The 24886-nt window shown below is 37.5% G+C and overlaps 1 protein-coding gene across 2 annotated transcripts; it reads left to right on the forward strand.

Annotated features, from left to right (window-relative positions):
* Positions 1-3739: 3739 nt before the first annotated feature.
* Positions 3740-9147, forward strand: LOC134532371 (keratin, type II cytoskeletal 1-like). Of its 2 annotated transcripts, none has more exons than XM_063368806.1 (2): positions 3740-3816; positions 8351-9147. In XM_063368806.1, exons 1-2 carry the CDS (start codon positions 3778-3780, stop codon positions 8627-8629), a joined length of 318 nt encoding a protein of 105 aa, XP_063224876.1. In that variant the 5' UTR covers positions 3740-3777; the 3' UTR covers positions 8630-9147. The 2 variants fall into 2 exon arrangements, with proteins under 2 accessions (XP_063224876.1, XP_063224877.1); XM_063368807.1 differs by having other exon boundaries at positions 8403-9147.
* Positions 9148-24886: the final 15739 nt, after the last annotated feature.

The raw sequence follows: 24886 nt of genomic DNA on the forward strand, positions 1-24886 counted from the left end.
TCTACAAGCCTGTGGATGTCCGTGCGTCGAGCGGACATCTCACGGGGAAGGACCGATCTACAAGCCTGTGGATGTCCGTGCGTCGAGCGGACATCTCGCGGGGAAGGACCGATCTACAAGCCTGTGAATGTCCGTGCGTCGAGCGGACATCTCACGGGGAAGGACCGATCTACAAGCCTGTGGATGTCCGTGCGTCGAGCGGACATCTCGCGGGGAAGGACCGATCTACAAGCCTGTGAATGTCCGTGCGTCGAGCGGACATCTCGAGGAAGGACCGATCTACAAGCCTGTGGATGTCCGTGCGTCGAGCGGACATCTCACGGGGAAGGACCGATCTACAAGCCTGTGGATGTCCGTGCGTCGAGCGGACATCTCGCGGGGAAGGACCGATCTACAAGCCTGTGAATGTCCGTGCGTCGAGCGGACATCTCGCAGGGAAGGACCGATCTACAAGCCTGTGAATGTCCGTGCGTCGAGCGGACATCTCGAGGAAGGACCGATCTACAAGCCTGTGGATGCCCGTGCGTCGAGCGGACATCTCGCGGGGAAGGACCGATCTACAAGCCTGTGGATGTACGTGCGTCCAGCGGACATCTCGCGGGGAAGGACCGATCTACAAGCCTGTGGATGTCCGTGCGTCGAGCGGACATTTCGCGGGAAGGACCAACACAATCCGAGTCACCTTGAGCGATAACGAGTCTTCGTGTAATCACGTGGTGCGATGTGTGACAATCCACAGATCAAGTTCATCCAGACACATGCTGACATCATAATAGCGGTACGAAGGACTAACCTATCATGTTGGACACATCCGTGACGTCATTGCAATGTTATTCCCGATTAGAAATAGTTTCTGATTACACCGCGTCGCGGTGGAATGAACGTGATATTTTTTTGTTTTCAGAAAAAAATTAAATTAATGCGTTGGTAGTACTGTTCTTATTAGTATATTTTAAAAGTTTGTTGACCAAAATTTTAAGTGGAAACTCTGAAATGTGTTCACTTAAGGGGATTGTTCCCCCAAACTGAATGTAAATATGAATTAAACATGTTTCCATCAAACGTATCAATTAAAATGGGAAAGCGTTGATGGCTGTCGTATGTTACATATGTGATGGCAAGAGGTAAGACCGTATGTTCATAATAACGGGATATTTTGATTTCAGCAACGCGATATTTTGTTTCACTGATACATAAATTAAATTAAATCATATTAAAAAAACAGTGTAGAATAATCACAAAAATTGAAAATTGAAAAATTACTCATTTGAATATTTTTGCTGGTAAAAGCGAAATTTAGGATATTTCATTATAAAAGCTTATTATATGTTACTCATAAAAGCCTATTACATATACTTAAAATATAATTTTATAGTAAATAATAAAGGTTAAAGTTTTTTATTATGATAACCAAAACACAGAAAAAATTGATATTTTCATTCCGATAGTTTAACGGTATACCAAAAGAGTAAAAAAACGTTCCTATCCCTAGGCGCGCTATCAAAACTCTATGCTGCGCGCGACCCGCGGCCGGGACTAATAAAGCCGGGCGCACACGGTAATGGGTCACGGGAGGCGGGTCGCGGCGGTTGTAGCTGCAGCCAGCGGGGAGGGGGTGGAATGAAGTCGGGCGTGACGGAATTAATTCGGCGCCGCGCCGCCCCCCGCGAGAGATTGGCCGGGGGCCGGGCGCCGCGACGGCGCTAATCACGCGAGAAGTCGGACGCGCACGGGCGGCGGCAAGGGAGCGCGGCGCGTCCAACACGGCGTCGACACGCTGTTCATTGCCAGCGGCGAACGAAACCAACATCGTTTGAACTGGGCTCGCGAGGAGGAGTAATACACGAGGTTGACTTGGCGTCACCAGAACCACCCAAGCGCTACCGTCACGCTCGTTAGAAGTGAAACTTCTAGCTACAATAATCCACTTTAATAATAAAACAAAATAATAATTCACTTGAACTATGGAACTAAACGCTAACGTACGCAATGGCCTAAAAATTCTTGGTCTTTGCAGCGTAACGAAAGAAATGTAGCACTGTAGCTTCGCTTCACCAAAACTTTCTCAAGAGTGAGGAGTGGTGCACCCAACATTCCTCATCTTACTTCTCTACGCAATTTATTTCCCACTTCTAAGCGTTTAAGTTATGCTCTGATTAGTCATTGCTTAGACTTACCACAGCAGCTTTAAATCAGTGTCACTTAAATAATTAATGTGTAGATTTTATGAAACGCAATTATTTTGCACTTAGCAAGAAAAATTATCATTAATACCTATATTAACACCATCACTTATCGTACATATAGATGAGTTAGTAAATTATCGGTTAACGCATTGAGGAACTTGGTGTCATTAGAGACGAACGAGGGGTGATGGGTTGGGATGAAGCACTGATGGGATGAAGGGCCGGCGGAAACGGGAGTACACCGAGAAAAACCACACACTCACGGCAAAATCTGCCACGTTTCCCATTTGCAAAAAATCCGGGTTCGATCTCACCGCATTGTATTGGTGGAAGTGTAGCTTGACGAAACTTATTAACTAAGAAACAGACCAGCACGTAATTTTTTATGTAGCAATGGAATAATTTGTTTCTTAATTCATACCCTTACTTCATAATTTACAGGGGGCAAAAATTAGCCTATCGTAGGGGTTCAAGCAGACTCATATAAACCAAAATTTTAAAAAAGCGTGTTTTTGTAAGAGTTAAACTTGAATACTACTGCGCCGATTAAAAAATATATATTTCACGGCTACAAAGCTACATTATCTTAGACGCAGCTATATTTATTATATCAAAATTAATGTTTCCGTAAGATGTAGCAATAATTTTAACATACACCGAATACAAACGATCAAATTGACGGCATTGAAGATTACAAGCATTTACAGAGTAATACATCTGAAATAATTGATTAAAACAAAACATAACTGAACAACATACAATGTACTACGAAGAAAATAAATCCCCATAAACACTATGTTTATTATTGAGTACCTACCTAATTCAACATAATTTTAAAGTATAAATAGTGGTTTTAAATTACAAATCACTTCAACCTGTTTACTTTTTGCAAACTTAAGATACATAGTAAAATATAATTAAGGGATAATTTCTTAAAATATTTTCCTCAAATATCACTAAACAAAGCATATGTTAATGTATAAATTTTCTCATGTTTTGAACTTAACCCGGTTAATGAACAAATGTTTGAAAGACAAAAAAAAATTAGCAACTCTTTTAGCAAGTACGCTGTAAAAACCGTTAAAACTGTTTGCAAACCGTATAAATATTATCTAAAACTTTTGTCTGAAACAATTTTCGATAAAACCAACCGTTGCTGCTAAGGGCGAAAATAACAGGGGTTAGATGAAAACATATTCCTTAATCCATTATTACATTGCTTTCGAATTAACTTTTAAATTAAAATGCATTTGAAAACAGTGCGATGTATTCGAAATGTATAATGTAACTCATTAGTTGAAACATTATTTGAATGATACGTTATGGTGTTTCTGTGGGGTTCTATGGACGTGTTCAGGACTATAGACACCGTGAAGACAACAACTGCTGTGTTTATTTTGTCGCGTGACTCGCCCGGACTTCGCAAGCTGTCCTAATGCGTAGTTAGCCCCGGGACGGTGATCACAGGTGTGAATTGGCGCGGGCGGACTCAGATGACTTCGGCGACCGTGGTGTGTGTATATAGCTCATACATCCTCCACAACAACACACTTCCAGAAGCGGGGCAGCTGCTTACAACTCCTCCGTGATAATGAAGATCTTTGGCTGCTCACTTACTGCCATCCATACGGTAAGTAGACCTTGTCCAAAACCGTATGAAATTGTAAGAAATCTTGGTTTTCAAGGGACCTATAATTGTTTAAGAGGCCATGGATTATATCATTCATTAAAATAGTATTTAACGTTTACCAAATTACACAAGCACGTATGGTAAAGAAAATATGTGGAAAAAAAATTCTCACAAGTTTGCAATGTACAATTTTGAAAAAAAAAAAAAAATCCATTTACTCATTTAAACGATTTAAGAACGAAATATTTTTCGTATTTTACACAAAGAGTTAAGACAGTATTTTTAAAAGCCTTTAAAGAATTCAAAACATTTTATTTGTTGCATAGCCACCGTTAATGGCTTCTCATATATAACTGATGCTAATTTCGACTGTTTTAGTTGAGTAGTTAATCAAGAAGCTAAAAACAAGAAGTTAAAAACCCTGCTTGGTTATTGGTAACAAAAATCTAGCTCCTGAATTAGATTATTCGGTTTAGCACAATCGCATGGTACGTACAAAGAATGTCGTGGAGAAGATTAAAATTGTTTCCCTTTTATTTCATCGTTATTTTGAAATATTTTGAGGGTGGAGTACTTTCCTTAATGTTAGTTATGTGTGGATGCTTTAAATTTATTAGGTATGGATACAATTATTTGATTTGGCTTACAATGTTTTCACAACTAGTTGTAAGACATCACATATGACGTGACGTGGTCGACGCGAATAAAAGAAAATTCCAACCATTGAAGTTCAACATATCTGTGACGTCAACGTGCCAAATTTCCCGATTAGAAATATTTTTCTATTTTCATCGCGTCGTGCGCGTGGCGGTACTGAAATGAGCTTAATGATTTGGTTTGGAAAAGTGGTTGGACATATGCTTTGGTAATACATATTTTTTTAAAGAAATTTGGTTCCTAGATGTATATGTGAAATCTTTGAATTTTTTGATGATTTTTTCAAATGGATGTTAAATTTGAATTTAACATTTTTTTTCAGGCAAATCGATTTTAAAAACCTATCTAATGTTAGGTAATGGCAAGAAACATTTCATGTACAGTGTTTTTTCTTCTAACTGCTAAATTGATTAGCGAGTGTTAACCATAAAGCGATATTTTGCGTTCATCAAGTCCCTTAATTGCGTTACCAGCTTGAAGGGAGTGAGTACCCTATAATAAATCCCACTAGCTTGCAGAAATATAAAACCTTTGTTTCTCTGCTTCCAGAAATTCCTAGTTTGGGATGCTGGGAGGAGAGAGAGAGAGAGAGAGAGAGAGAGAGAGAGAGAGAGAGAGAGAGAGAGAGAGAGAGAGAGAGAGAGAGGACTGAAAGCTGTATTCATCGCTACCACAGACATGCAACATTTCCCGTGGTTTCCGGTGCGAGGCTAATATCCACAGTCTTGTCCGTAGTCGAATTGGTGTCATTTGTCAGTTGGCTGCTGCTCGCCATGTTATACGTTCAAACCTGCTTTCTGTTTGATTCTCGATTTTCTGGCAGTTATTTGACGAACTCCGCAAACACTTGTGCAAAAGTAAGTAGGTGTCAATGGTCCACTGGCTGATGCTACATTTTATACCTCCCGGTTGGATTGCATGTGATTGGGTAATTGTAATTTTGTAATGTTGTTATGGGTTCGTGGCCCTTCGAGGCGTGTCAAACCGATGCCACGGAAGAAGGCGGAAAGTCGTTTAACTGACAGGCACTAGACAGTCAGGAACTAGCCTGAAAGTAATTTTGCCGAAAAGTCTTTGGACTAACAGGCACTAGACCAAAAAAATTTAAATTGACTCACTGGATACAGGCAGTGACCGGCAGGCTCTAGACCAAAATTTCAGTCAAATTACTTTTTATTAACTGATTTATACCCGTTAAAACTAACGTCACTAAGATTACAGTTTAGTATTTAATGACATGCTTTCCAGCCTTTCTCAAATAATAAATGTTGAAGTTATTTCATTTTGTAAATCCATTTTGCACTTCTTTATATTTCTAGGCAGTAATATACAGGATGTCCGAAAAGTCTTTCCCTGATTACAAAAATCAATAACATCGGATAAAAGTAAGATAGAAATATGAAACTGGTAACAAAATGTTGAGAAACTATACAAGTTTTTTTCAAACATCAGTACACTTTCACATGAGCACCTTTGGTAGCACGTAGCACATCTAGTTGATATTAAATTTCCGTCCACACATTAGCCAACATCATTGGAGGGATCGATGCAATGACTCTGGTTATCCGTTGTCGAAGGGTTGCAATATCTGGCACATGTGTTCGGTAGACCTCGTCCTTGACATAACCCCATAAAAAGAAGTCTAATGGGGTTATGCCAGTAGAGCGTGGAGGCCAAACCGTTGGTCCATCACGACCGATCCATCATCCAGGAAAGGTCATATCAAGATAGGCATGCACCTCCAAACCCCAATGAGGTGGTGCACCGTCTTGTTGAAACTTGACAGCGGGGTGATACTCAAGAAGCTGAGGAACAGCATAAATTTGTAACATGTCCAAATAAACTAGAGATGTGATGTTTGCCTTAGCAAAGAAGAATGGCCCGATAATTCTGTCAAGCAATAGCGCGCACCAAACATTCACTTTTGGACTTACTCTGGTACACTCCATCACCTCGCCAGGGGGCTGTGAACCCTAAATGCGCACGTTATGGCGATTCACTACTCCACTGACAAAAAAGGTCGCCTCGTCAGAAAAGGCAATTCGTTGGAGATAGCCATTATAGTCCTCCATACGTGATAACATTTCGACCGCAAATTCATATCGACGTGTACTGTCATTGGGCAACAGAGCCTGAACGATTTGCACTTTGTATGCACGAAACATTAAACGTTTGTGTAAGATATCGTGGAGAGAACTTTTTGGCATCTCTAATTCACGTGAGGCCCTTCGCACAGATTTCTTCGGACTTCGCAGAAATGACTGTCTCACAGCTTCCATCCTTTCAGCTGAGATTGATGGGCGACTAGACTTCGGAAGGTCAGCAACCGATCCTGTGGTCTTGAACTTCTCATACCAAGTCTTAATGCTCTTGACATCAGGGGGAATGTTTCCATATGTGGTCTGGAAGTTTCTCTGCACTGTTATTGGTGATCGTGTCTCGTGGTACCACAGGACACACTGCGCTTTCTCCTGATTGACAATCATGTCCGGCTTCCTGGGCACTACACCTCATACACTGCACACCTACTGCGAACCTATAACAAAAAAAAACTTGAGTTATGACCTAACATTTTGACACCACTTTCATATTTTTATCGTACGTCTAGCCGAAATTATAAATTTGTGTAATCAGGGAAAGACTTATCGGACATCCTGTATATCAACTAAATATTCATCAAGGTTAACAGGAAGGTATGCTAATGCTTTCTCGGCTGCTAGGTTTATTAGATGGCATGGGCACCATATTACAATCAAACTTTCGATTTCTCTTCGTAATACAGCTGCTACCAACATTCTTCAGTCATGTACTTATGTGCACATTGTCTGCACTTAGGACCACACAGTTGAACAGAGACTAATGTTCAAAGAATTTTTAAAAGTAAATTTTGTTCTCTCTATTGTTCTTGTTTGTTATTGTATTGCACCATGGCTACTCCTCTCCTATAAAAAAGATTGTTTTCTGAAAATGCCCTAACGCCTACTTGAAGCTGGAATCTCTCAAGAGTTAGTTTAATGGTAACTTGTTCCACCGGATACCCAATAGGTGGATTGATTTTACAGAGTATGGACATTTATATGCACTTAATGTTAGGTCGTATGTATCTAACCATGCGTTTTTAAAGCCAACTTTATTAGCTTCTAGTCTTTCAGGGAATGTCGAACCACCATTTGTCTCACTTCAGCTTTACAACTCTTGGACAACTAGGTCATTGCAGAAGGTTAACACACACTATACAAACCAGGACTCGGCCATGTTTAATAACAAAGAACCTTTCGAGCATTGAAACTTTGGAGATTTCAGGAAAACCGAGGAAAACTGAAACCAAGGTTGCCGGACCAGGATAGAACCCTAAACTCGGGAATAAGATTTAATTCTCTTGACCACTGCTCCACATCGCCATTATAAGGGTCACTCGAACTGAAAATTTCAAAGCTGACATTTATATTGCTATAAAAATTTGAGTAGTTTTAGATGTGTTTTTTTTCTGTGTTTTGAGAAAACTAAATATTTACAGATTTATGAATGATACCCTGATAGTTAAAGAGTACAATGACAAATTATACTTACAGGAGGTTAATTTAAAACTGTGTACCAAATGTTTATGTTCTGTTAATTCATGCCAGGGTTGGAAAACAACTAAATAAAAGCTCAGTTGATAAAACTATTTACAAGCATGTAAACGTAGTTAATTTATTAATTAGATCGAAATCATGAAAAAAAAAATGTCTGAAGCCACGCGACATCTATTCCGCAAGGCAGTAAATAAGGGTAATACAATAAATTCATTTTTTTTGACTTGCTAATTTTTTGTTGCTGTATTTAGTGTACGGTGAAAGGCGACACGTTCTGATGATCAAAACTTGTTTGCCGACAGGTTGCAGTGTGCCTGGTGGTCCTCGGTGTCCTGCAGACGACTTGTGTTCAAGGGCACGGTGGTCCCGGCGGCGGCTTCGGCGGCGGCCATTTCGGCGGCGGCTTCGGTGGCGGCCATTTCGGCGGCGGCTTCGGCGGCGGCGGTTTCGGCGGTTTCCGAAGAGGTGGTTTCGGCGGGCCTCGGGGTTTCGGCGGAGGGCTCTTCGGCCCGCCTATCCCCCTGGTCTACGGCTGCGCTGGCTTCTACAACTCCTGGGGGCGATACGTGTGCCTGTACTGAGTGACCCAGTGTTCTGTCCAAGCAATATTAAACTGTATGAGTGCGGTGTTGAAATTTAAGCGATTTTATCTTTCAGTGGACTTAAAAAAAAAAAAAAACACATCCATACATCTGTACCTGGGAGGCATAAGACACAATGTCCAATTTTGGGCGAAATGCACTTTTAATCATAATCTTTACCACAGTTTAACGTTGTTTCTATTGACATACAACACTAAGATATAAGATATTAAAAAAAAATACATTATTTGGGTGGATAATGGTTGAGTAAATTAGTGATGCCCTATTTTTAAATATTTAAATTGCTCTCTTAAAAAGTATGGTCTCTGTGACATAGTGTCTTATGCCTCCAAGGTACAGATATATATAAACACAATGCTTAACATTAAATTTCGATTTTTTCTTTACAGTGTAATTGTGTATAGTTAAGTCAATTTTATATTTTAAATGTAGCATTGTTGTTACAAGAAACGATATTTTTGTGTAATAAAGTAAAACTAGACTTGCTGTTACATAAATATGATTTCAGAAATTGGTTCTTACTATGTTTTACATTTTAAATGTCATTATATTTTAAGTAACGAAACATTTTCATACACAAAAAAACAAATATTACATTTTTTTAAATAAATAATAATACTTACTGAATGAGTTATTATTTGTTACAATAGTATCTATTTATTTTGCAACTAAAATACTAATTAATTACCAGGTTTTAATTGATATGATTTTTTTTTCGTAATGTAACATAAATTATAAATTTCAATTATATTCCTTTTGTAATCGTTGAAAATTTTCATGAATTTATAATCACGTACACTAAAAAGTAATGTGCATGTGACTTTTCATGAACATTTAAATTATATAAAAATAAAATCAAGTATTAAAACATCGTATCTTTCAAATCATATTAAATAGCCAATGATCAATAATAAATTAGTAAACAATTAGCATCTAGGATTTATTTTGGCAGTTACAATCTATATTAGTAATTAAACTGCTCGAAGCTAAAGTCTGTACATTGAAATAAATTATGAAAAATACTATTGGAAATTGCTATTTGTAATTCTAAGAACTCCAAATTATGGTTTTTAAAATTTTTGTCTATTTTGTTCGAGCATTAATCAAAAAAAATGTTTAGCAGATTTTAATGAAATTTTTCTATTAGAAAGTTCTTTGGGTCACTTAAAAAATAGACAGTATATAGTTACAGATTCCCCCCCCCCCTTAAAGTGTTATAAAGCCTAAATATAGTTTTAAGATAACAAATTATATCTCTGAAATTAATCAGGATTGAGAAAGATATTCTGTACCAATAATTAACATACGAAAACGTCCAACTAAAATTATTAAAATTTAAAAATTTACCCTTAAGAGGTGATAAAGGAGTAGGTAAGTATGTTTTAAGATATATAATATTTCCAATTTTGATTAAATATGATAAATTTCTTATTGTTTACTAATAATAAACAAACGAAATAAAACAACCGCAAATTTTTATATTTTGCGAAATTCCAGTCCTAAAGGATTAAAAAGGGGTGAATAATGTTTTAGAATAAATAAATTTAGTTTTTAATTTAATCAAGCATAATAAAAAATGTAGAATCAATAAAAAACGTACGCAAACTATCAATAAAATTTTTACATCCTGCGAAATGTGACCCCCAAGATATTATAAAGAGTCAGTATGGTATTAATTAATATAAATGTCCAAATTATATGAAGCATACTAAATTATTTTGGGTATCAATAATAAGCATACGAAATCTACCAACTACAATGGACAGTTTGCGAAATTAAAATCCTATGTTTGGTAACAGGGGTAGGTGTATTTTGAAAACCAAAAAATTAAATTCAAATTCAAATAGAATAAGAAGTTAAATATTAATTTTTTTTTCTCTTAGAGTTATGTATTGCTTATATTTTGCTTTAATTAAAATTCGTCATTTAATTAGGAGTGAAAACGTGGTAAGTCACCATTTATTTTAAAAAGAGTATATATTAATTCAGTAAGACAAAAATGGTAAAAATAATAAACTATTCGATAATTTTGTAATTTATACCCAAAATTTCGCCCCTAAGTACAAGTAAATGTGTTTAGTTTGTATAAAAGAAAAAAATTCATATTTCCGAATCTACTAAAACTAAGGGTTAGAACTGAAGTATGGACTTAAAGCATAAACAAATATTAATTGTATTTGTTTTAAGTTTTCCTGATTTTGTCTTTTAAGGGTGTATAAAGCGAGTAAGATTTGTTTTATCATTAAAAAGTCATACATCCATAGCAAACGAAGCTGGATGTAAGAATCTTAGCATAAATAAGGTAAATAATAATTTACGTAAATTAATTTGACCATTTTTCTTTATTCCACAGCAAAAGGGTTGAAAAGGGTTGTCAATTATTTTTATTAAAAAATCGTGTATCTGAAACTAATAAAGCAGGATGAAAGGTATGTGGTATGATTTATAAACATGCAATCAAATAGTATATTTACCGTAGCATATTAAAACATTTTAATTAATATTTTTAATAAGTCTAGTTTGGCGTGTCTTCTTAGGAAGTCCCGGTCAAGTGAAACAGGCTAATTCTGCATGTAAGACACATGATGGACGTCGCTGTAAGCTGGCATGTTCACTTAGGAGTGGCTCCGTCACCCGTTTTGTAGATGAACACTGGCCGATTCACCCTTCACCCGCCTGCCATTACAAGGGATGTCGTGCAAGCGTCAGATTCACTGAGCTTGGAACTGTCGGGAGATGGCTTGCTGTGACATGAGAGGTAGAGGTCATTTTTTTTTTTTACCTCGCCATCGCCATATTGCAACGGAAACGGTGCTTGACTACGCTCGATGATGGATCATAAGAGTTGCATTGAAATATCGGCCGTTAATCACAGTCAGTTCCATAAAGTACAGGCCTTAAAACAGTTTCTACGATGAAAACAGTGAATTTCGCCCCCCAATGTTTTCGGGGGCCCGCAAAAAATTGGCGCGGACCATTAGCTGGACAATAAAGCGGCTTCACTTTGTATCCATGTCGCGATACGATACGTGACCGTCTGCTGTTAGTGCGACGCTCGCTGGTGCTTCGAGTGCGTTGTCGCCTCTAAGCACAAGGCTGTGGCCTGGCACGCGGTCTTCGCGTCGTGCGTAGGACAGCTATGAGGTTCGAAGAAATGAAGAGGAAATTTTTAATGAAAGACCCTAAAGTGCTTTCAAGAACCTCTACTGGGTGGTTTGTGCCTAAAAAAGTATTCCGAAAACACCTGATCTTAGCTAAATTCACTATAAATAATAAATTTTAAAAATTAAATATGTAAAACAGTACCTACTGACATTCCGACTTCTGAGTTTTATTAAATGCTTTTCGAGACCAACTCAAGGCTGATATATTGAAAGTTTCCCTTTTTTTTCCGTTCGTGAACGATACACTTTAGTTTATTGGTACTTTATGTTACATGCATTTGTTTATAATTTTTTTGTCAAATAAATATCTTAGCACATCTCATGTAGACGATGGACGATTATGTGTCAGAGTAGGGGAAAGCTGGAAATTCAACACAATGAAAAGGGTAAATTAGTACCAAATCACTCCGCGAGCATAAGAGCGGTCGGGCACTAGGTTTTTTTACTTATAGCAAGGCCCTTCCAGAAAAATTTGAAAAGAAAAGCTCTTTCAAATAAAATTTTAAGCCAATCTGGAACTTAAGATTCAACTATGACTTTGATAATTTATAATAATATTCTTTCCTGATAGTTTATCTTCGGATATTTTTTTTTATAAAGGTATAATTAAATTCTGGTGGAATTGCGTAATTATACATGACAATAAAATATTTGGAAGTTTATCTAATGCGAAAACACGAATTGACCAGCTCTTTAATAAACATGCAAACGTAAATTTCATTTTTTTTCTTTAATGTCAATGTTAAAATAAACACTGGACAAACAAGCAAAATAAAAATTTAAAAATATCGACGTGGGGCCCAGCTAGTTGTGCAGCCATTGGAGCCCTGGAGCTGTCCCTAGCATGGGGGAGAAAATCCAATAGCCGAACCTGCGAAGTAGTTTCAGGCCCATCCGCTAGATAGAAGCTTTTTCAGTACATTATCAACATAGATTCATTGACTGAGAGAATTAATGCATAAGCTATTATATTATCAGGCAAACAAACCAGCTAAAAAAAAATCACGTAATTTAGGTGTGACATAACTGAAATTTTGAATCTCCTACTAATTTATATAGAACGATAATTTTTTTTTATTACAAAACAGCATTAAGTGTTACTCACTCATTTTAATGTCCGTTAATCAGCAATTAGTCGTCAAGTTGTAAGATTAAAATTTAAATCCAACACTTTGGGTTTGAACCTCCCGTCCGAGTTTCTTCGCTAGTAGTCACGGGTCCACCCGGCATACAGCGTCACACGTGACGCAAAATATAGTTTTAGTTATTCCGCAGCGGGAGTCGCACTTCTGTCTCCCCCCCCCCCCTCCTCCTTGTTCCGTAGACTCACAGCACTCACGGCCACCGATCACCGTGCCGTTAATCAAGGTGGCAGCACTGCGCCTGCAGCGCTGCCACCTCAGCCCGATCCTAATCAGGCGCGGCGCCTGACAGCCGGCTGATTGGGATGTACGACCAGGTGATTCAACCGCCGGCTCCTGACTCGCGGCCGTCGCCTGCGCGTCTTGTCGGGCGGATGGAACAGCGGACACCTGTGCTGTCAACTTAGAAACACACAACTTAGAAACACAACTTAGAAACACACAAATAAGAATCTTCTAAGTTTAGATAGTTATAAGTTATGACTTTCTGAGTTATGACGTTTCTAAGTTGTGTGATTCTACGTTGTGTGTTCCTAAGTTATGTGTTTCTAAGTTATTATCGTTCTAACTTATGACAGTTCTAAGTTACGTGGATTCTTTCGAGGTTACTAAGTTATGATTGTTCTAAGATATGTTTTTCTAAGTTATGTGTGGTTCCCAGACTCGCAGACAGCTTGGAATAACGCACACTACTTTATTTGTGTTTCAAACTAGTAATCAACCGAACTGAAACCTCGCGATGTTCAGTTTTTATTGTTGAGTGCTTCTTTATTGTCAGGAAAACAGCTTGAAGTAAAATATTACCAAACTTATAACTTAATATTTGCTACATAATTGAACCACATTACAATAAACTAAATAATACGGAACACTGATAACTGTGCAAATATATTAAAAGTTAAAGCAACGAATTCATGAATATAAAAGGGTTAGATGTAATCCAGTTTCATTTAATTGCTTGTCCGGAAGATTTCGAAGAAAGACTACCTATTTGTAGCCGTCAACCCCTTGCAGAAATATTTCATCTTACTAAATAATTTTTTCAGACAGAAGTTTTAAATATAATTATAATATTTACAAACAATCTTAACGGATTACATGGTGTGCATACAATTGGAGAGATGATATTTTGTCCTCCAACCATTGTTTTTTCCACCCCTTGCAGTTATGGTTGTTCAAAAATGAATTTTGAGAAAAGTTTATGGTGGTACTCCTACAAATTATAATACGTTCAAACGGATGTTATATTCGTCATATTATGGGAGTTATAGCGATTTTTCTTTTATTCAAAAAACCTTCCCCGTTTCTACCTCTTCGGTCGGATTTTGCCCATTAACGAACTCTATCGAGAAGTGATTGGTGCAGTTATCGTGACCATAAATATGTTTTATATTTTTGAATATTAGACAACGCATGGGATATGTTCCAGAATTGTTCCAGAAGTTTAGGGAGTTTCCAGAACGTTTCCAGAAGAAATAGGTACTTCTAAATGTACCTACGCCTGTAGGCTGTGCCAAAAGGAATTTTTTTCTTTAGCTTACTTCGAGGCATATCATATTTTCTATGGAAACTATCCTCTTTGGACTCCAAGTAAGAAATGAAATTAATGCGTTTAATTTTGAGAGCTATTTTTTTTAAATATTAAGTAATTAAATAAAATTTATTATATAAACGTCTTTACCATTTTTGCTCATATTAGAACTTAAAGATTTCATTGGCAATATCTGTCTGCCTACCAAATTTTATGATAATCCAATGAAGAGTTCAAATGTTATAGTCGGATATAGTTACATTCATACATTCATACATGCATGTATTAATTCATACAAACCTCCATCAAGATAAACGCTGATCGCTCAATTTGTTATAATGCAAAACGAAACATCTTTTCCTACGCTCAACAATGAACCTATTCAAAAAGTCAATAAAACTAATACAATAAGAAATATTTTTAAGCTATGTAATAGATGGTGGTTTTACAAATGTCTAAAGCAATGAACTAAATTTTATTTTAAATGATCGGCGCTGATTCAACTGATTAGGTACATCACTGTGCGCTTGATAGTGTAAAGAATGAATAAAATACGAAAAATTTGAGGATAGGAAATGTTGAGTTAATGGACGCCAAGCAAGAAACAAAATATATTGCTACCGTGTAATATAGGCTAGAATTTCCTAGCTGAACCTGAAACTTATAAAATTTTCGGGGGACAATATTCTCAAAAATTTAGTCGTAATGCTACTATGTTAATTTGTAGCGTGTTTAATGCATTTCTAAGATAGTTATTTTGCAGTGAGCTTAAACATGTTTGGAAACACAATATGAATTAGGAATTTACGTTTGCGTAAAACATAGACTTTGTCCATAAAATTATAAGTTCGAATACTGAACTAAATTAAAAATTTTTAAAGGAATTTTTTTAAAACAAACAAAATTATATATAATACGACAGACAATCATTTAATTATTTATTTATTTTTAATAATCAATATATTTTGTGAGAGTATTTATATATTTTTATAAACTTAGTAAAATTAGGTCTTGGTTACATTTTAGGTTTCGGTTTATTTAGCAATCTAGTAGTTGTTTTCTGTAAGAATAACCACTGGTGGTCTGGAGAAAATTTGCAAAAAAATTATTTAGTTTCTTTCATAGCTAAGGGAATAGCGAGTTTTCTGTTCAATTAATTTGTAATTCGTTACTGTTATTTCATTTTCATAAACTTCATTTTGTAACCAGTACAACTGTTTACAGCTATATGATTATTATTTTTATTATTATTGTAACATTAATTGTGTATTTCATGGGCCAATATTATGTATTTAATTATTTTATTGTAAAGAGGACAACCAAAGTATAACAGATATTACACATCTGATTGCCAGAGACAACACACATTTAACTTCAGGGTCTTCTAAGAATTATTCTTTGGAAACTTTATTCATTTGGTCATAGTTCGATACTCTTACACGCTAACATCCAATTTTTATTTCACTATGCAGTCAATTCGGTTTGCTGATAGCTATAGCTCCTTGGTTGCTAGGGACTGAAAGTAAATAGTTATAAGGAGGAAGAAGGGAGACGCCATCGCCATCTTGCAGCGGGAAGACGTTTCTCGGGCTGGGGCGAACCAATGCCTTGGTTGCCGCCCGAGAAATTGAAGATTCGCGTCATCCGCGATCGTGTACTATCTAGGATTCTCCATTCTACGAGTTGGGAGAATAATTTCTGGACTGAATAAGTCCTAGATAGGGAGTATCGGCGACATCAAGAGCCAACTTCCGCGTCGTTCCCGTTTCGTCCCGTAGTGGTTCCGGACGACTGATGTCAACGCCAGCTGCGATCGACCACGACGATTGGTGAGACCAATCCAAATTTAAACCAGGCTTTCTAGGACGAGAGGGAAGTCGATTCTTCAGCCAGACGCCCGGCTACCTCAGATCTTCTGTAGTTCGCCAATTACAGCTTACAGCGTCCAGTGTTCCAGCGTAGCAGCAGACCACCTGGAGGCCCTGGGAAGAGAGCCTTCAAGCCTCCGACAACGTATAGCTAGACCCGGCATGGTATTCAATGTGTTCCAGTGACGTCATTTGCATCTAATTACTGACACCTAGGTTTGAACAGAAGTTAACATACAAAATATATTATTTTGGTTGTTCTCGCTTAATCACATGTTAACAGTAACTTCAAGCCCGTATTCAAGAACCCATTAAAATCATATGTTTTTCAGTTATTACTATTTCATTTATAACAAACGTCAGTTAAGTAATGCAAATTTCCACTATTCACACAACACTACCAAACTTTCTTTTTAATCATTACTCTCTGGACAGTAACACAGTGCAGTGACGTGCTAGCTGGATTAACAGTCTGGTAGGCAATCCAGTAGCAGCGTCCCTGGTATCTACTGCGAAGAGGGTAGGCGCCCAAAACCCTGCAAGAACACATACTATAGGAGCAGCAGCATATAGTTTTCAGTGGCGATCCAACTTAGGGGCCTCGACGAGGGTCTACGCACACTGGACGGACTACAAAAAGTGCATTTGTGTAATTTGTGTAGTTTGCTGTAGAGTAGCATATCAGTACGTCGGAAACACAACAAGATGGCCGACGAAGGTATGTATTTCCTGAGGCACAAAAAAACCAGCTCTGACAAGGAGGAAACGGCAGGCGAGGGCCAGAAAGAAATGCTAGGCGTTGTTGAGAACGAAAACAAAGAGTACTTACCCACACTAAGCATTGAGGCAGGTCAGGAAATTTGCTTTGATCCCGAACCCGCGCGCATAGAGGAAAGTAACGTTTCCGAACCAGTTGTGCAGACAGATAAAGAAAACACGAATAATATTTCCATGGAGGATTTGATGCGAGCCTTGAATGTGGTTACTATACAAATTAATACCGCGTTAGAATCTCAGCGTATGGAAGTAACTGAACATATGTCTAACGAAATGGCTAGACAAATTAATACTGCGTTAGAATCCCAGCGTATGGAAGTAACAGAACAAAACAAGTTACAATCAGAAAAACTAACTAACGAAATGGCTAGGCAGAGGTCCGAAGCGGCGGAACAGTCTAAAAATTTATCTGAAGAGCTAGCGCGACAACACTTTGAATTGATAGACAAAGTAGAAGCTAAAATTGGTGACGTAACCAGACAACTAGCTACACAAATTCGCGACACGCAGGAGGAAGTTCATAACATTCGTGAAACGGTAATGAACAGATTTGAGGAAATTGATGCGCAAGTAACTGAGTTACAACAACACGTAATTAACACAGAAACTACGTGCATAGAGGTTGCAAAACGTACTGCAGAGGAGCAGGTCAACAATTACGTTCAGATTAGCGAGACACAATTCACGAACATGAATACTGCGCTACAAAAACACGAAGCGAATAGTGCAGACGATTTCCAGACCGTGAACAGAAAATTAATCCAGCTCGAGAACTGCGTGCAGCGTTTGTCATCGTCTGGAGCGGCAGCGCATACACCGATAAACATTGAAACAACGAGCGCGTCTGCGGCGGAAACGATGACATCAGCACAGCGAGACACGTCCGCGCCTTCACACCAGGCTACGCCTACTTACAGTTCGCAACACGTGGTTGCTAACACTGCAACCGGACAACAGGTAATAGTAGTGGATACAGCAGCTTTAAATCACCCTGCTAGGCATTGGTCAGATGAAATGCCTGTATTTTCCTCAAAATCAACGGAAAATCCACGTAAATTTATAAAATTATTTGAAGAGTACGCAGAGAGATTTAATCTTTCAGACACAGAAAAATTGAAATGTTTGAATAACTGTTTGAAAAGTACCGCGTATTATTGGTGGGAAGTGCACCAAACTTCCATATCGTCATTTGGACAGTTTAAAGCAGCTTTCCAACAACAACACTGGAGCTTAAAAATTCAGGGGAATTTACGCGCTCAGTTACACGGCGAAAAATACGATCCAAAGAAAAACAAAACGCTGGAGGCTCATTTAAGCGACATGTTCGAGCGTACACGTTATCTAGACGTTGTCATGAGCGACGATGAATTCGTGGCAATGATTCTAGGCCAACTTCCGATGCGATATCAATTACATCTGACAGGTAGAAGCTTTGACGGGATAGCAGATTTCAGGGAACAGCTACTTGCATACGACAGGCTCGACCGTCAGAATAGAAATAGCCAGCGAGAGGAATCGGAAAAATCACCGGTAAACAGACAACCACCACTGTATCAGCCCTGGAATCAGCGGCGTAATGACAATTATCCAGACAACAACCCAAGTAAACAGCCGCACGTGAACAGTCTAATTTGGGGCAAGAATAAGCCGGCCCATAGACGAAACACTTGGTATTCAGGCCGTAACAACAACGATGGTTACCATAGAGGTTCGAAGTCACGCGAGTTTGAACACTCAAAACACAACCGATCGTGGCGTAACAGCGAGGAACGCGGAGAATACGGACGTGGAGGAATTATTTATGATTCAACGCCTAGGCGAGAAGATAGGGGCGAACAGTCTAGAAACCCACCTACCTCACCGAGACGGCCACCCAGGTCGCCGCGCTATAAGGACGACAGACATTCGCCCAAATATTCGAGTAAAAACTACGACAACTCGAAACATTATTATGAAAATCGAGGAGAGGCTAAGTCATCCGGTAGTCCGCGGAACCGACAGCCACACAAAACAAACTCCCCTAGCAAGTTATCGGTTAACCAACTGAGAAGTGAAGCCGCCGGTAATGAAGCTATCCAATTTTCACAAAATACATTCCAGAATCAACCTTCATCTTCATCGCAGTACGCAGGGTATTTTGCGAGACAAGAACCCGTCAACCCTATCACCTACTATGCAAATCCACAAGGCATAGAACCGATACTGGCTAAGTCTACGTCCAATACCGTGACTTTTAGCGCCGGTAATAGACAGAATTAAACACCCCATGAGATAATTACTACGGAACGATCAGAGGCGTTACTTATTACCATATTACCCGACCACGATAAAAACGCGAAAGAACAAGAATCGATAAGCGAAGATATGAGGGAACAAATAGAGAAGTTTGTTACAGCTCGTCTACATCTAGCTGCAGAACGTCGAAGTAAGCTACAGAAGCCGAAACGAATAACGAAGTTAAATATAGGAGACCTAGTGCTTAAACGAACTAATCCTGTTAGTGACATGTGGAAACAGGTGACGAAGAAGTTGTTTTTATTATACGAAGGACCATTTCAAGTTTTTGAACGAATAAATGAGAACTTTTACACTCTCAAGGAAACTGACAGTGACAAGGTCATCGGAAGATTTAATTTAACACAGCTAAGGCTTTATAATCAACCTAAGGCTTAGATACGCTGATCTATAACGTATATGTAAGAGATGATGTTTGGTCAAGTCATCAGTGACATTCGACATGAAGTAGATTTATTGTTTGGCTTTAATTAATGTTTATACCAACAGTTAGGGAGTACTATGTTGCATCGCTAAAACAAGCACGCATGCTTGAGGCTATTTAGTGTCCACTGTGTCAGAGTACCAGTGAGGACATTTCTGTGCGTAGAGCACTTATCGACGATTTCTGTTGTCCACTGAGCATGTAGGCCAGTGCGGACATTTGTCGCGGATATGCGATTTTCGTCGTCGATGTTTGTCACACCGATAGGTGGTGTGAATTTTTATTAGCCAGTGCGTAAGATTTGAGCCATGCCACATAATTATTTTATCTTTGAAATTATTGAAGAATTTGATATCTACTGTATGTCTACGTCATGGAAGATTTGAAGATCATGAAGATAACTCGTTAAGATCCAGTAGCGTTCGTCGAGAGGCGTCATCTAAGAGAGAAGAGCCAGCTGTTAGTCAGGCGAAACACGTCACTGTCACATACACAATCATTAATACCTGAGAATCTTTTGAGATATAGTTCACATTACCGTCCGTCCTTCAACCTACTTACATATCTGAACACCGTTCTGCCACTATTGCACTGACACATTCACTACTTCGTTTCATTTCTCCTAGCTTCGACAGTCATATTATTTTCTATTTTAGGAATTGTTCCTACTCTACACGCTAAGTTAAACAAAGATCCAGTATTTCATTACTCTGGTTATGAATATATGAATCTGATGAGATTTCATTTAACTGAATTGGTCATTTGACACATGCTTCTTACAAAAGAAAAAGTTTGCCTTATCAGATAATTGTGAGGATCATTATACTCAACCATTAGTATTGAGTTTGTAAGAAAGACATTTCAATACAATAATAAGCAATTTTGCATAAGCAGAGGACAACCATTTATTTCAAATATTTGTGTCAGACTAACTAAAGAAAGTGAACACTAGTGAGTGCATTTTCGTCGACAAAGAGAAAGTGTTCAAGAACACGGGTGTGTATACGTGATAACTACGTAATGTTTTATTTGTGATTTGTAACTTCGTGCATTATCTGAACTGAAAACATTGTCAGGTATTTTGTCAACGATCTACCAATTTTTCAATAACATTTCTACGTATTTGTGCATATGTACATGTTTATTCTCAGCTAAATATTTTATTAATCTTTATCTACAAAAGAAAGAAACAATAAGTCACTTTATTTAGGACTAGATACTGATATGTGATATTGTGTGTGTATATATATATATTATGATAATTTGATTTGTTTTAAAAAATTGATAATGTTGATTGAAAAGATAACAACATGTTACCTATAAGATTAAGACAAGGGATATGTTTAATTTTATTATTTTGAATATTATGTTAATAATTATTGCTTTTATAATATGCTGAATGTAACTTCGTGAAATTTATCTCACACAGACTCTGATAGACTTTCAACGAAGAGAAGTGAGAAATTTAAGATTTGTTATTCAAGTAAAACATAGTCATGTTAATTCAATGTATATTTAGAAAGTTTATTTTGATTTTTCTGGAAGAAAAGATCACAACTAACATTGAAGCGGCTCTGTAACCAGTAAAACTGTTTACAGCTATATGATTATTATTTTTATTATTATTGTAACATTAATTGTGTATTTCATGGGCCAATATTATGTATTTAATTATTTTATTGTCCGCGATCGTGTACTATCTAGGATTCTCCATTCTACGAGTTGGGAGAATAATTTCTGGACTGAATAAGTCCAAGATAGGGAGTATCGGCGACATCAAGAGCCAACTTCCGCGTCGTTCCCGTTTCGTCCCGTAGTGGTTCCGGACGACTGATGTCAACGCCAGCTGCGATCGGCCACGACGATTGGTGAGACCAATCCAAATTTAAACCAGGCTTTCTAGGACGAGAGGGAAGTCGATTCTTCAGCCAGACGCCCGGCTACCTCAGATCTTCTGTAGTTCGCCAATTACAGCTTACAGCGTCCAGTGTTCCAGCGTAGCAGCAGACCACCTGGAGGTCCTGGGAAGAGAGCCTTCAAGCCTCCGACAGCGTATAGCTAGACCCGGCATGGTATTCAATGTGTTCCAGTGACGTCATTTGCATCTAATTACTGACACCTAGGTTTGAACAGAAGTTAACATACAAAATATATTATTTTGGTTGTTCTCGCTTAATCACATGTTAACAGTAACTTCAAGCCCGTATTCAAGAACCCATTTAAATCATATGTTTTTCAGTTATTACTATTTAATTTATAACAAACGTCAGTTAAGTAATGCAAATTTCCACTATTCACACAACACTACCAAACTTTCTTTTTAATCATTACTCTCTGGACAGTAACACAGTGCAGTGACGTGCTAGCTGGATTAACAGTCTGGTAGGCAATCCAGTAGCAGCGTCCCTGGTATCTACTGCGAAGAGGGTAGGCGCCCAAAACCCTGCAAGAACACATACTATAGGAGCAGCAGCATATAGTTTTCAATTTCAATAACATTTTTCATTTTTCGCCGTGCAGGTAAATTTTAGAAGTTAAAAGAATAATAATTTTTTAACGTAAAATAATATTATACTGCCGAAACCCGGGACCTTTAAATCTTCAGTCTAACGCTCTCCCAGCTGAGCTATTTCGGCGCATGTTAGGAAATGGAGTATTATATTGTTTAATCAATTGAAACTAGATATTTTTATTTTCGTGTGTGATAGAATTAATAACAGTTATCAAATTTTATAATTTTAGTAGTTTTTAATGAATTTATGATAGCAAGCAATAAAATCATCACGTATAAACTTTTACAACATAATTTGGAAATGTATTTCACTTCATAAATATAAAAAGACTATAATAATATTGTGATTCACTAAATTTACAAAATAAAAAGATCGAAATTTTATAACCTGCCGTACACAGACAAATACTGTGATCTAATACAAATTAAAAAAGCCTGCACATTTACTGTAACATAATAACTTAACTCAATTCTTTGACCATTTTGAATTGAACTGTTTTGGTTGTTAAATGTGGCAGTTAAAAAAAAAGGACTTTAAAGAATCTTTCAGAAATTTTGATAATCCATTTATATTATGTATCTCTATGTGAAAGAAAAAATTAAATACAAACGCAAATGTCTTGAGAATCTGAAAGAACACAAACAATATTATCTGCAGTGTGACGAAAAGATTTTTCAAACATTGTATTATTATGGTAAACATTTCCAAGAGGGCTCGCTAACCGGGGACTATTCTTTCCAACAATCAAAAATATTCCTTCAGCTGAAAGCATCTTTGAATGATGTAATGAATTCTGCACGACACGTCGTCAATTTCTAAATAAGCAGCCGTTTCTGAAACATTCGCAGACAATGCACTTGTCCAAAAACATTCCAATTATTAATACCATCGTCGGTATTCCCACAAAAACTATTCACCGAATTCTCTTTCGACATTGGGCCATTTACCAGCACTTAGAGGGTTATGTGCTGGATGACGTATTCTCTAAGCGAGATGCAACGACCACTGCACAGAGTCAACTGCGACCGTATAAGCTTAGCAGCTTTAAGTCGGGACACAATCAACTCCCAGGGCGTTTATTTTAATATACTTGTAAAGGAGTTCCCGATCGTGATGCGACGATTATCGGAAGACTTCTAGAATATAGTATTATAAGCAACTGTCATCGACTCGGAAACCTTTCGTTTCTCGGGAGCCAACGATCGGTGTGTTTAGAGTTCCCAAATGCTATCGCAAAATCCTTACCGATCAGGAACTAGCAGTCAGTTGAAATCATGGCGGAGGCTTGGCGTCTGTACTTATTGTTAGAGGCTGCAGAAATTAATGAAGACGATATCATTCACGCAGATAACCTCTACATTAGAAGAGGGAGAGAAAATTACTGCGAGACAACAGAAATCCGTTCAATTTGAACGAAAGAATATTTCCGTAAAATATTTCGTTTTTCACGTGATGTTGCAAGAATTTTGTGCAACACATTAACCAACCAACTGGAACGTGTTACAATAAATGGTCTTTCTGTTGAAACAAAAGTAAGACTTCATATCACTTAATTTCTTTGATGGTGTGTGATACTTACACGTGCAGACCAACATAAAACATATACACTGTTTATGTTTTAATCTAAACTTAGTTTTACACTTGTTCACCTTCAGTTGTTTTGTAATTTTTTAGTTTTTAAGTAATTAATTAGTTAGAAGAGGAGCGCATCTGAAACATAGCAGTTAATATAACAAAAATAATTTTTTGCTTACTCACATTTTTCAAATCATTCTGGTAAAACATAATTTTAATATTTCATTTAGTTAACCTTTCAAATGAGAAGATAATTTATGTAAGATGCGTACAGAGTGATTATAAAAATGTCTAGTAGTAAATAATCCATTCTCTTGTTGATATTTTTACTGTTTTCAGATGCGCCCTTTTTCTAGATATTTACTGTGGAGTGTTATTGTCTACAGGTACCATAGTTTAGGTAGTAGTAAATTAAATGCCCAACCTAACTAGCAATTTGTGCAAATTTAGTTATTTAAAACCAGTTTTTCTGAGGATAAAAATATTTGAAGGGTTTATATAATACATCTCCACTTAACCAATGAAAAGAACATGAGAATTGTTTGACATAAAGTATTTGTTAAGGAGGGACAGTAAAAAATGGTAGAGGGAGTACAGATAAAATATAACCTTGAATATAGCTCTCCACATAGTAGTGTCATCTTGAATGCATTCATTTTTCATGAAAGCCTTTTTCATTAACTGTAACTTCTTTGGGTAAGAACAGAAAGAAATGAGAGAGAGAGAGATAGAGAGAGATAGATATGTGGGAAACCCCTAACATGTCAGAGTGAATCCTCACTGTGGCAGTGAAACTGGAATAGCATTTTCAACACCAAATTACCTGATTCTAGTCTTACGGTCTGCTGGTTGACAGAATTGAAACCAGCAGAATCAAAATCCAATTATTTGATTAGTTAATGTGGTGGACATTACCGACTTGAGAACACACATAAATCTTTTTAGTC

Source organism: Bacillus rossius, chromosome 5, assembly GCF_032445375.1.
Source record: "Bacillus rossius redtenbacheri isolate Brsri chromosome 5, Brsri_v3, whole genome shotgun sequence".
Classification (NCBI taxonomy): Eukaryota; Metazoa; Arthropoda; class Insecta; order Phasmatodea; family Bacillidae; genus Bacillus; species Bacillus rossius.